This window comes from Acinonyx jubatus, chromosome A1 (genome assembly GCF_027475565.1).
Source record: "Acinonyx jubatus isolate Ajub_Pintada_27869175 chromosome A1, VMU_Ajub_asm_v1.0, whole genome shotgun sequence".
NCBI lineage: Eukaryota > Metazoa > Chordata > Mammalia > Carnivora > Felidae > Acinonyx > Acinonyx jubatus.
Window position 1 is genome coordinate 45,896,324 of NC_069380.1, and position 14,176 is coordinate 45,910,499.

At 42.4% G+C, this 14,176-nt stretch overlaps 1 protein-coding gene across 1 annotated transcript in view; it reads right to left on the bottom strand.

Moving 5' to 3' along the window:
• DACH1 (dachshund family transcription factor 1) overlaps positions 1 to 5,698 on the bottom strand; it is a 431,702-nt gene extending 426,004 nt beyond the window's left edge. The window contains exon 1 of the mRNA XM_027064982.2: positions 4,303 to 5,698. Coding sequence (XP_026920783.1) covers positions 4,303 to 5,144 — 842 coding nt within the window. The 5' untranslated portion in view covers positions 5,145 to 5,698. The remainder of the gene's footprint in view (positions 1 to 4,302) is intronic.
• Between the last annotated feature and the right edge of the window lie 8,478 nt (positions 5,699 to 14,176).

A 14,176-nucleotide genomic window follows, 5' to 3' on the forward strand; every position in this document is an offset into this window, starting at 1 on the left:
CAGAAACAAGTGGCAGAACCAAACTTAAAGTTTCATATTTTAGGCCTTACTCTTCTAATTATGTCATATTATTTAGGAAATGTTATACAATGAAACATTAGGCTTTATAGGAGCCATTAATCGACTGTAATACAAAAACTTCAAAAGCATAGTCTCTCTTCATTTGAAGTAATTTTAATCTCTCTGTGCCAAGTATCGTAATTATCTGTTAGAAGTGAATCTGTATTTGTGTTGAAACTTTCTATTACCAATGCAGAAGTGTGTAAGTCCGTGCCATTGAAAAACATGCAGTGGGGGAAATGTTCAATAAATATAGACTGGTTCAGTTTGCCATCTTTATTAAAACTCCTGACAAACAACAGAGCCAAGTGTTGGAGAATATTTTATATTTCTTACAGTAAAATTGCATCCATATATTACTACTGGACAAAAAAGGACTTGAAAAGTCTTTCAACTTGCTGTCTATGGATAGTATTGACTTTTAAGACAAAGGAATACTATTTGTGAATATATCTATATGCATATAAAATGTCTGATAAAACCAACTGGAATCTATTTAAGTTAAAAACCTCCACAATCTAGGGCTACATAAGACCCAAATCACAATCTGGTTTGAAAGATCCTGAAACAAAATCTCCCTCTGGCAATATTCAAAAAATAAACATTTTAGATAACACAATACAGCAGTCACTTTTTATTACCTGAATTCACAGAAAATTGAATCCTAACCCAAATCTACAAACAAGCGACTGACTCATACAAACAGAGGCTTGACCATGTACATAATTACTTTTCTTTTGTTGTTGCTGTTTAGTGGTTACCAGTTAATTAAGTGACCTCTGATGCACCAGCCAAGTTCATGCAACTAATGTTTAGTTTAAAAATAATAATTGGAGGAAGCTGATCAAGGTCAGACTCTGTCCTTTGACAACTTTTAAATATATTTCCTTACATATTCTCTCATTTTTGGACTCTTACTTTTAGCTTTACTATCAAGCAAGTGATAGTCTCTGTTTCATCTCCTTGTGGTAGTGACAGATGGCTTCAACATTTATTCTAGTTTTTATAGATAGCATACTGATGCAATAGCCCCAAGCAAATTAAATCCACTCTGAGGTTTGTCACCAACTTACTGAGCCACTTTGAGCAAGTTTATGAACCTTTTTTCTCTTTGATATCATTTTGGTTTCTCAGATTCCCTGGTATCTAAATGCTATCAAGAGACAGAATTAGATATATGTTCTGTAAAAAGATGAGAGTGCTAAGATTTGATGTTTCTTATACACTATGTATATATTATTTTATGTAGTTTGCCTTTTGCACAGTTTGTCTTACCCTCTGCATAAATTATTCCTTTAGATCGTCTCTTAAATAGCCAAAGGAGAAAGAAACCAGAAAGAAACAAATCAATATATCTAGGTGAATGAAAAAGGATCTTAATAGAAAAGGCATAAACTGGACTTGAATGGAAAGAGTAATTTTAGTTTTGAAGATCCAAGGTGCAAGTATTGTAGGTATTGCTTTCAAAGTTAAGAAATAAGACAGTAACACTTGTAATTATCATTAAAAATAATAGTGTAATATAATGCAAACAATATGTTTCAATGACAGGGAGTTCCACGATAAGTTTTCTATTTTTTTTTTTACAGTTTTGATTTACAAATTGATTTTTTACAGATATGATTACAGTGCAGAGTTAAGAAAACCTAGGTAAAGATCTCCAATTACACATCTTCTAAGGTTAATGACTGCTGTATTTGCATGTATATAGGTTTGAGTAAGGCTTGTAGATGATGAAAGATCAAAACGCAAGAGTAAATCAACAAACTAACCACGTTTAACTTAAAAATAACCTGAAACTGAGTTTTAGAATAACACGTGTAATTGTAAAATATTAAGACGAGGTGATTGAAACATAATTAGAATATTGATGAAATATTTTTGAAGAGATATAATAGTCCTATTGGATTTAACTTATATTGGCTGTGAAAGTTTAAACTCCAGAGCTATTGTTAACCTCAGGGAAAAAAAAACTAATTAAAACATTTTTGTTAGTAACTTTAAGAATATTTTCCAACCGTATAGTGAGGACTTCAATTCCAAACACTAAGCAAAATTTCAGGGGGAAAAAAATCAAGGGAGTAATTATAAGAGGGGTACCACTACCTGCTTCACATTGATTATAATGTTGCAGTCATTGAAAGAAGTTTTCTCTGGCAATTTTTGTGTGTGTGTGTGTTATGTGTAATGGTCATTAATTATCGAGTACAGTATTGCTGTAAGAAACACACAAAGAGATTTCAAGAGCAGAATGGTTTGATTACTAAAGAGAAACACAGTAGCTTTTCACCAAATTACTAGATAGGTAGACAATTTCATAACAACCAACTGGCTTCAAATTTCAACTAGCATTCTTTCCAACTGTAACAATTTTCTGCCCTGATTTGAGTACTTTTAACAATACATTGTTGGCAAATATTTTATCTTCTGGACGTCCTAGGACTCCAATTATCTCGGTAAATGACATTTAGTGATCAAGATCACCCCTCAATCTTTACTGCCACCTGTCCATCCTCTTGGGCACGCCCGCGCGTACACACATGCACGCGCTCTCAGCAGTCACCCAAAAATAATAGAAATGAAGGTTCAAAACCCAGACACACACTCAAGACCCCATGCAAAGGATGGCAAACAAGGAAAAGAGTTTCTGGCTAGGTCAGAATAGGACATTTGCAAGGTTCGAGTTGGAGTCAGCTTTCGTCTTACAGCCTTCCCGGGGCACTAGCCAGAAGTCTTCCAAGGAAGTAATAGCTAGGGGCTTTTTCACCCCTGTTTCCTTCTGGTTTCGTCCTACCCCTCTTTTCTTCGCAGCTCGGTTGCCCTAGCTCTATGAGGGGACGCACCTCCTAAAAGAGTACAACTCTCTTCCTTCTCCCGGTCTTAAACTTATTTGGAGGGTATCGCAGTCCCCGCGCAAATTTTGCGCGCAGTTCCCACGCGCCCGCTTCTGGTATCCAACTTTCCCTACTCTCTTTCTCCAGGCATCTCAACTTTTCCCTCTGCCTGGAACGGGGGACCAGGCGGCACTGTGAAAGTGGGTGGAAAGAACATTTCCACCCCGAAACTGACAAGTTACCCCACTCCCGCCCCCTCTCGGTAGATCCTCCCCCAGTGAGCGTTCATTAGCATAAAACCGGTCGGGCCAGGCACCGGGTCCCCCGGCCTCCAGGGTTCGCGCGCTTTGCCGGGCTGTGGAAGCCACAGCACGGGGGATTCAGGTCTGCGGAACACCCCAGTGCAAAGCTTGCACCTGCTCATTGCGTGAGCTACTAACCTTCAAAAAATAAAAAAAAAATTAAAAAAAAAAGTAAAGAAAGAAAGAAAAAAAAGAAAAATAAAAACAATTTGGAGAGAGACAGAAAGAGAGTGTGCGCTTCAGTCTTCCTTCCCCATCTCTCCAGCTCAGCTTCCAAGAGTCTCAGGCACCCGTCAACTCCCCCTGCAGAAGGAAACCCGCTGGTTCCCTCGCATCTGCCCCGGGGCAAACGTACCCCTTTATCTCCTTTGCACAAGCTCACAGGCGGCCACACGCACACGTGCGCGCACAAACAGACCCCTCCCCTCAGCGGGCTTCCCCTCGGGGCTTTGGGACTGAGCTCGCAGCGGGTCCCCCGGGATCGCTCCGGGGCTTCTCGTCCTCGGAGGTCTTTTCCCTCCCGGCCTCGAAGAGGCCCAGGCCCGCAGCTTCCTCGCGGGCCCCTCACCCGGGGCGCGCCTTCCCGCTCCCGAGCCCAGCGGGTCGGGGTCACGACCTCTCCCCGCCCCCGGGACGCCGCTCGGGCGCCGCCGACCAGCCCCGCCGGTGCCCCCCCGGCTCGCGGTGGAACCCGGGTCCGAGGGAGCACCCACTCTGGCAGCCGTGCTGTGAGGGGTCCCCAGACGCTGGCGAGGCCCAGGAAGGGGGCTGTGGCTCCTGGAAATGCACGGTCCTCCTCCTTCCCGCCCCCTCCGCCCCGAGGCTCGCTGTTCCCGCGTCCCACAGCAGCCAAGCCCCTGCGCCCAGACGAGCAAGGTGGGGACCGGGCGGAAGAGCGAGATCTGGGCAGGGTGAGGTGCCAACTTGTCAGAGGGTCGGGAGCGGCTGGCGAGCCTCGAGGAAAGGGAGGAGAGGGCCGTGCTCTCCAGGGCGCGCGGCTCGCGGGCGCGCGGAGCTGGAGGCGCCAGGAAGGGAGCGAGGGAAGGATGAGGAGGAGGCGGGAGGAAAGGGACCGCGGGCGGCGGAGGCTACCCCCCGCTCTTTACCTTGCGTTGGTGCAGTCATTGTAGAGGGTCTCGAAGTCCTTCCTGGAGATGAGTTTGCAGCGGTTCACTCCGGGCTGGATGGCGCCCAGTCCCCTCAGGATGCGAACCTGTTCCACATTGCACACCACCGGCGTGATCTCCAGCCGCTTCAGCTTGGTGTAGACCGTGTGCAAGCCCCCCACCAAGTGCTTCAGGAACAGGTCGAAAGCCTGGGGCAGGCAGATCAGCTCGCAGCCCTCCACCGTGAAGGAAGCCACTTTGGCCCCCCTCAGATCCACCATTTTGCACTCATTATTCTGAGGGGTGTTTTCCACTGGGGACGGGGTCGAGTACACGGGTTTCCCGGGGAGGGGGCCGCAGCTGCTGCTGCTACTGCTGCTGCTGCTGCTGCTGCTGCTGCTGCTGCTGCTACTGCTGCTGCTGCTGCTGCTGCTGCTACTACTGCTGCTGCTGCCGGTGCTCGCGTTGATGGGGGTGCTGGAGGCGCCGCCGCCGCCGGCGCTAATGCCGCCGCCGCCGCCGCCGCCGCCGCTGCCGCCGCCGCCGCCGCCGCTCGCGGTCGCCAGGCTGGGGTTGCAGTTGCTGCCGCCGCCTCCTCCGTTGCCCGCGCCGCCGCCGCCGGTGGAGGTGACTGTGGCTGCCGCCGCCGCCGCCGCCGAAGCGATGGGCTCCGGCCGGAACAGAGTTGGCCCTGAGGACGCCGGGGGCCCGATGGACGGAGCCGGAGACGAGGTCGCCGAGGAGGTGGAGGTGGTGGTGCCGGAGGAGGAAGCAGACGTGGAGATCGGGGGTTGAGGGGGGACCAGCTGGGTCGGAGGGATCAAAGCCGCCGGCACTGCCATGGTCACATATAAGGGGAGAGCGAAGAAGGAGAAGCGAGGGGAAAAGTTGCCACACACCCCGGGGAGGGGAAGGGGGAAAAGAGAGGGGGGAGAAGGAGCGAGGGGGTATAACAACAACAACAACTCCAGGGGAGAACGAGAAGGAGAAAGGGGGGGAAACAAGGAGGTGAGGGCAAGAAAGCGAGCGCAGGAGGGGCGAGCGCGAGAGGCGCTCTGGAGAGAAACGCACAAAAGTGTCCCGCAAGTCGAAATGCGAGTCCCCTCCGGGGGCTGGGATCGGGGGCTGGTTTGGGAGGGGGGGCGGGGGCGGGGAGGGTCGGCTGTTGTTGTGTGGGTCCCGCTCTAGCACAAAGTTAAGGATGAAGGTGAAAAGGAGGAGGTTTGAAGGACTTGGGTTCTCCCTGGCAAGTACATTGATCAAAGATTGAGAGGGGAATGACAGAGAGAAAATGAGCTGAAAAGTGCAGGCTGCCGGCTGGACGAGTTGTTGTTGTCACACGGTGCAGAGGGGAGGAGCTCCGGAAACTTGAAATACCCTTTGAAGCCGCAAAAACCTCACTCACTAGTATTAACCCAAATTATCCAACCAGGAACTCGGAGCAGAGACTCCGAGAGCGCGAGACGCGGAGGGAAAGCGAGTGAGCGAGAAAAGGAGGGGAGGGGGGGAGCACAAGGAAGAAACTACGCGAGGGACGGAGAGGAAGAGCCGGGGACACAGAAGTGGCGGTCGGGAAAGGAGAGGGAGACGATCTACTTCTCTTCTGCTACTACCGTTAGGTTGCATGTCTAATATTGCATTTCGTCCGCGACGACTCGTAATTTTTTTTTCCCCCCAAAACCTTCTGAGCAATCGCCTGCCAACTTAAAAGAGGAGCCAGAGCGCTCCGAGCTCTCCTTCAAGGATTGAGGATTTATCTGCGCTCGTGTTGGCAATAAGATATAAATGAAAACACATCCCCTTACTTCGTGATTATTAAGAAATTATTTTCAGGGAGCTTCACATGTGAGCAAAGCCTATGTTTGATGCAGCCGATTGTGTTACTCTCTCTGTTAAATTATTTATTAGTGTAAAGAGAGTGAAAATTCCAGGACAGTTGTGGGGGGAAAGGCAGTCTGAAGTCACTTCAGGATAATGGAATCCTCTGTATTTAGTTTCTTATTTCCTGATAGATTATGGAAAGAAAGAAATGCTTGCCATGATGTGGACCTTTCAGAATAACTTCACTCTCACCCCAAAGGAAGGTCAGAAATGCTGCTTTTACCTAGAGACTTTGAAGAAATCAGGCACCCTTGAAGATTGAGAAAGGGGAAAACGAGAAAACACTTTTTTCTTACCTAAAACTCTGTAATTAATTCACCTGTCTTGCATAGAAAACAACTATCCCCACGTCCTTTAAGACCCCAGGCTAATTGCCAGTGTTTTATAGGAATCACACATTATTTTCTTTCATATTTGAGAAGTTTCAGTGTATTTGGGGAAAGTCCTTTTCTCAGTTTATCAGTGCAAATGTGTTTTGTAAATAATGAGAAGAACAAAACAAGCTCACTAGTTGACTTGTAAAGACAGAAAGGGTAGCTATGCTTAAAAACATGAGGCTGAGTTTAGACTGACTCTCTTCCTCTTTGCCTTCCTCTCTCCTCTTCTCTTTCTAACTTGTTGCATGGAGGGTTTTTTCTTTTTCAAGGATTTTTGACCAGCCTATGATCTGAACATAGGTCAAGTTTGTTCTCTGTTTATATCTCTAGGAATCTCAAGTAATTAGGCTTTAAACCTGTCTGTACAGGTTTATTAACTTCACAAGACAGAAACAATGCTGAAGCATTGGGTAGAGTTAAAAAATAAACTATTAGCATCAGGTTCCCAGGGTTGGGAAATTTCATAATGAAATTCTGCCATTTTGGTGCTGAAATGATGATCACATTTCTCTTTGTCATTTTAATTTTTTAAACTTTTTGAAATTTAGTGTCAAAAGGCACAGGAAATATCTACAGAGAAATATGGCACCATTGACTAAGTTTATGCTAAACTTTTTGGGGCACAGCAGTTATATCAGGAGGCTTTCCTGGGTCATAAGAATTCAGAAAATTGATTGTTGCTAAAAAGTAGATAGACTTCTGCAAAGATAGCTGGAGTTTACACAGTTGTTTGGCCTAATTAGCCAATGCATTTTAATATATTCAGAAATAATTTATATTACTTTTTCACTCCTCCCATCAATCCTCAAAAATAGAGATTCGATAATATGTCACATACATCAAAACACCACGTTAAGTGTTGACACATGTTTTGGAAAATAGTACCTTTTTTTAAAAATGCCAAATTACTATGTTAATGAGTGGGGGAAAAGAAGACGATATTGAGCCCTGAAAAACTAATTTTATTTTGGAATTGCATGCACAACTTTAATAAAGTCCGATATAGCTAAAAACGCTAAACTATAGTTTCCTCATTTTAACTTCTAGATCCAGAAATGGGAAAAAATCAGAATTAAGTGCTGAGAATCTGCCCTTATCATTCTCATTTCTCACATTTCCTTAAACTGCCACTCACCCAGTACCTGCCATGTTCGGAAGCCACAGGCAGGAAGTAATAATAGCTGACCAAGCCATAATCCCACCCAGCTTTGAAGCAAACTCCAAATTTTCTGCAGGGAATCCTGCGCCTCCCAGCACGTGCTCCGTTCAGAGGTAGAGCTTGGGGCCTTTACCCCCACCTGAATGGGAGCTCCCCCCCACCCCCCAACCTCAGGTCTCTAAACCGTTTCTGAGAACTACCACATGCCCCTTTGATCAAACAATAGGATTAGAAGAAGCATCTAATGCAAATTAAATATGTAGGGGCAAAAAGCCTCAAATATTTTAGATTTAAGATTCTTTCCTTGTTTCTTTTTCTCTTTTTCTTTCCCTTTCTTTCTTTCTTTTAGAAATGTTACCAATGATTAAGGCAAATAGTATTTAACATCAGCAGATAAATCAACTCCACAGAGATTTCAAATTCTCACTCTTTCTCCTGCATCTTTAGCTTTCAAAGCTTTTGTCTTGTTTGTTTATTGTTTTACATCCTTGGCTGTTTCAGTTCCTCTCCCTCCATCTCATCTTTTCCAACCTGCACCAAATTTGCATAAGCAAAACTCAAAGTACTGTAACTGATATTAGAAAATTCTCCCTGTGTTTTGTGAAGACGTATTGTGCTGAAATCAATAAGACTGTTTAAAATTCAAAGACCTGCAAATCGTTCTGTTTGTCCTTTGATAGGGCCTGTGCTGATTAAAATGCTACCAAGAAAGCTTAATTGCTGCACTAATTAAGAAGTCTTTAATTTCTTTCCTAGGATGTCGTTTGAAGCTGAGCTTGTACCAGTTCAGGGAAGGTATTTTCTTCCCTCCCTCTGCCCCCTCCTGGCCCCTCCCCTCTCCTCCCCGCTCCTCTCGTGCCCCGCGACGACATCCCAATGAATGGGAACTAATAGAGAGAGTGGTCTCAGGTCTCACCATCTATTACTTAACAGAAATCGACACAGGACACAGAGTTCAGTGCAGTATGAAATGCAGTTTTTCAGAAGAGCTGTAAGGTTGCAGGAGACAGTAAGGAAACACAGAGTAGCTGTTGCAGCTAAAGTCCCGGGGAATACCTGGATGACAACAGGCACTTTAGCTCGATGATGAGGGCATCCTATTTGGTTAAAAGGGGGCAGTGACAAGGGAATGCTTCTACTGAAACAGGGCAACATAAAAAATATATTTTCCAAACCTGTGGTTTTTAAAAAAAGAAGAATAAATCTGTAGAAAGGAGGATTTATAGTTGGGATTTGGTAAGTATCATTTTATTTTACGAGTATAAAATCATGAATTCTATGGGGATTTATTTTTGACCCGTTTTATAACCCAGGGTGGCATAGCACTGTATTACATCCTTTGCATCATTTTCTATTGACCTATTTTATTCACTGATTTCTCAAGTGGGGAAACTGACTAAATGATTTCACAAAGCTTTCTCTGTAATCAATAGTCATTTTTTAGGTTTATTCATGCTGCATTATAATTCTGGTAAATGACTGCAAAGCAGAAGATTGTAAGAAAGATACAAATATTGACAAAGCCAGGATAAGTCATGTCTTTAAATCTGAGTTTCAATATAGCAATTGATATAGTTATTTGAAAGAAAAAGATTGAAAATGCATATTTCATGCACTATAAAAAAACAAATGACTGGGTAACTTAAAGATAACACATATCTGCATATGTTTCTGGTATATCTCAAAATTTCCTGAAACCTTTGAGGATCCTCCTTTTCTAGCATCACTAAGTGAAACAGAAACAATTTGGCCATTTGCACAAAGGAAACATTACAATTTTATTCTTTCAAGTTTTCCCCAAGTTCTATTAGAAGCATGCACAGAAAAATACAGATATATACTTCAGATATATACTGAATTCCTTTCAGTGACAGGACAAGGAGATAACACGCTTCATAGATTCAGAGGGAGATTTACCATTCCGAGCACGACGTCACTCTAATTATGTTTACTCTAATTGAAAGCAAGGTTTTTTGGAATCTGAAATTACTTTCAGGATTTTTTTTTTAAATAATGCAAGTGGATCAAATGTTGATCACAAGCATTTCAATCTTTCAAAATGTATTGGAAAATTAAATGAAAAGTGGAGTTTGGTACAAACAATGCCCCAGGGCAAAAAACAACTAACACTAGATTTTCCAGTCCAGCCATAACACAAATCAATTTGAGCACACTTCTATGGCCAGACTGCCAGATTGTTATGACTGCTAATTCACTCAATCAAAGAGTGCATTAGCACACCCGGCACAAATAGCTTTAACAATAGAGTGCACTTCTGAACAATTCTAAGATATATCACAACGGAGAAGTAAAGAGGAAGATCATTTTTACATCTGCATATTTACTAATGGACCTGTTTCCTTAGTAGGAAAAAAAAAAAAAAGATAAACTTCAGGCAGAGGTTTATTAAAGAGCTATCCAAGTTTGGCAAATCTAGGAAGGTATCAGGGTACCAGTAGTTCACTGACTTTGTTAAACGTTTCTCAGGAGAGAGTCCAAAATTGATGTTTGCACTTCAGTAGTAAATCATTGAAGATGGAGAAATTATGCCAAGTAACTCTCTCAAGCCTTTTTAACTTAGACACTCGGCCTCACCAATCAGCTCAGCAGATACACTTTGACTGCCTGAAGCACAGACTTCTCCACCTCTACACGTTCTGCCTCTGCCTTCCCCACCTAGGGTTCTAACTTCTGACTTGTAGTGACTCTCACTTCCTCAGTCTTCCCCTCTTTTCCAATTCCCTGCCTTTCCTCAAGAACGAGGAATAAGACTTTTATCTCCCGGATACACTCTCTATTCAGGCGCAGAAGAGCTTGGTGATAAATTACCCGAAGGACAGAAGGTGGGGAGCTGAAGGTGAGCACACTATAACTTGAAGCACTCAAACTTTACATTACAAACTTCCGTTCTTAATAAAGAAGTGGTTTAAATGGTTATAAATAACTTTGACCTGTTTTACAGCATGGAAAGGCATGGACTATACATATTCTTACTGAATGCATACAGTAATGATCTATTCATATTCCTGTTTGCATAGATCTCAGAGCCAACTGGCGGGATTTGCACCACTGTACCTCTCTCCCTAAACTTCTGTCCTCACCTCCTTTTCTCCTGGTTCAGAATGAAGGTGACATGTAGCCAAAAATACTTTGCTGGTTATAGGGCATATTTTAAGAAATCTCTAAACCCATGCCAGGGGAGAGAGAAGGTAATGGCAAAGAGAAGAATAGTTACAAAGAAAAGGAAAAAAAAAAAAAAGCCATCTTAGGATTGTTTTCCTGACTCCAAACTACATCATTTCCATGACAGCCAGTCAACTCTCCCCGATAATTTAGTTATACTTGTCCATCACTCCTTACTTCCAGTGTAAATGTCCTAATTCCATCTCTGGGTTGGTATTGAATTGCACAGCCAAATATCCGATAGAAAAATAAACACAGTGAGATCATTTTAGAGTTGGATTGTAAAAGGAAGCAGCAACAAGAATAATATAAATTGAGATTAATTCCCTTCATCTCTTAAATCAGGCCATTGTGAGAGGAAGAGCAGACTGGATTGAAGTAAGGTCAAAAAGTCAGGCAGACATTTAAATCCTTAGTTCTCTGGTAAATATTCTACGTTCAACTGTACCTTTTAATACGAGGCATTTTCTCATTGTCATACTTCTTTTTCTTTAAATAACCCAACTCATTTTCCTCTAAAGAAGATCAGTATCAGGACCTATGAATTGCTTAAGGGATACATAGCTGGGAATGGGGGTGGGGAAGAAGTCTTATGTAGTATAAATGCATGTTCAATATGAAAACATAAATTGTCACGTAATTTTGTGATGTTAGGAGAAATGTATTAAACTTGATTTTAAAAGTTTATGTGGATTGCTTTTTTGTTTTGTTTTAATTTATAATCTTCATCCTTTTTTCTTCTTTGCTCTATTAAGTAAAAGAAGAGGTCATTGTCTAACAAATAGCCTGTAAAAACTGTTCTATTTGAAGTCCGAAATTTCAAGGATTGTTAGAAAAGAATAAACTGTTTATTTATTTATTGCCCTTCAGAACAAAGAGTTTTTTTAAAGTTGAAAGAATAACAATTGCCACCTTCCAGCCGGAGATCTTGTATGTCAAGTTTCAGCCCAGAGCAAATTTTTACAACAAGTTATAAACCCCCTGTAACAGAGGGTTTATTATAATGGAAGTGCTGACACAACCTTAACTATAGCGTTGTAAACGGCTATGCTATAATATCCATTAAGCAGAAAGAAAAATAAGCTGGCTGATCAATAATTTATACAAAGAGTACCAACTGCAGACATAATAACTGTAATGTTTGCAAAGCAATCTCTCTGCTCTCCAGGCTTAACAGTAAACGCAAACTAGCAACGCTGTTAATTTCCAGCTCCTACAGATAAGAATACAAACAAATTACTTAAAATTATATTTTGCTCAACATTTAGCATGCCTCGATGGGATAAAATAAAATTTAATTATGATGCAACTTGTGCCGGATGCAAAGCTGTTTTGTTTTCCAGCACATTTTATTATGAAAGGACATTCATTTGGAACATCAATTATGGGGAAATAGTATGTTTCAATGAGTTGACTTGGGTCAGGCAGGCTCTTCTAAGAGTTATTCAGACATGGAAACAGATTGACACTGTTTAACTTCAAAGAAAGTTACAGGGCTTTACAGAGCCACAACCTGAAATACAATACTGCAAGCTCTGATCCGAGTCAACTGTCAGTAAAAACACACCTTGTCATTAGAGTTCATGGGAAAAAAGACGCTGGCTTGGAAAATGTGGCCATCATTAGCATCCAGTGATTCTTGGAGTGCTCAATTAACGGTAAGCCTCATTTGCATGGAAGCAAGATGTGTCGTTTTTACCTAATAAATGGGGATCATAAAATGTGAGCATTATTTTCTTTTCTGGAAAATTTTTTAAAATATATTTTCGTAGATGTCCATATTTATTGCTGCTTTGCTTTCTGTAGTGCCCACATGTGTGGAGTGTGTCATTTTGATATTTTTATTCTTGTAGATGGCTTTGAAAGCAGGAAAAGATTTGAGAGGTGTAAAAGAAGGAAATAGAAGAATTGAAGGATCCCAAAACGCCCACTATGCACATACTCAAGGTTGAACCAGATTGTACATTTCTAAGGTTCACATCTCCATCAGTCTTTGTTGTCTGTTCATTTCCTGGGGGGGTGTGGAACCCAGTAGAACGAAGAGACATTGCTATCAGAGTTGTAAAATGGTGTATTACCCTGTGAGCAATTGCACTTGGAAAGGAACCAGTAATTTATATGAGAAGTGTTTAAGATTGCCTGCTCACCCAGTGATCCATGCCAGGTCAGTTCCAGTAATGCCAGAAAACAAAAGGAGGTGCACATCACCGGGAAAGAGACACCTCATATGCCTTAAGAGCTTGTGAAGGGGAGCACTAAAATGCCATTTTCTCAAATGAACTGGTCATTACCATTTAAAATCCTAAGGGGCTGTGGGACTGGGGAGGAGAGAAAGAATTTTTCTTTTGATTTAACAGGGCTCTGAAGTACTAGTTTTAAGGGGGAGGTTTTTTGTTGTGATTGTCTCAGCCCTATGCTTTAGCAAAGGTTAAATCCTGAAACAAAGGTGCATTTTTTAATAATGGAATGGAAAAGGATGAACACGATTCCTCTGAGAATGCACTTGGCCCATTTTTAAACTTAGAAATGAACTGTTTTAAGGATTACCAGTGCAAATAGTAATACAACCCTCCACTAGTAATGTCTATGCCAGGTTCTAAGTTGTTGTTAATTTTTTCCTTGAAAAGATGTGCCCAGAGCCACCCTTCACCCCGCTGGTTTTCAGGAGAGGACTAGGGATACTGGCAGGATGTTATATAAGAAATCACTTCCTAAGAATTCTTCACAGGTCTCTTTATTCTTGTTTAACATAATCAAAGCACAGGCTCGGAGTGGTATCCTGGCATTGGGGTACAGATTGCTTCTCTGCCGTCCTCAGGCATGTGCTTTCCCCACAGACTGTAAAGTTGTTTCAATTTTTCAACCAGAGTTCAGTTCATTCACATGTCCAGCATTTAGAGAAGGAACTGAAGAGACAGACCATTTCCCATGTAAGTCAGAATTTATAATTTACTGATTGGCTCAAGGTTCAGCATATCCAGGAATCTTTGCAGATTTATCCTTGTGTATTGTAACTTGCATGTACTTTGATGGATAAGGCAATTATCTTATGCTTTCACACTTGTTGATATGTTTCTCTTCAGGTGGCCTCAAGTCATTTCGATTCCTTTTGGATAGCTAGGATAACGCTTAGCACCTGTTGGGTGTTAGGTAAAGGTCAGCTGGGTAATTAAAACTACTTCTATATTATCCACACATTTCCTGTATCCCCAAATTGTGTAGACTGCTCATTCCTTAAATCATATTATCATGTGACACATAACAGGATATTGAA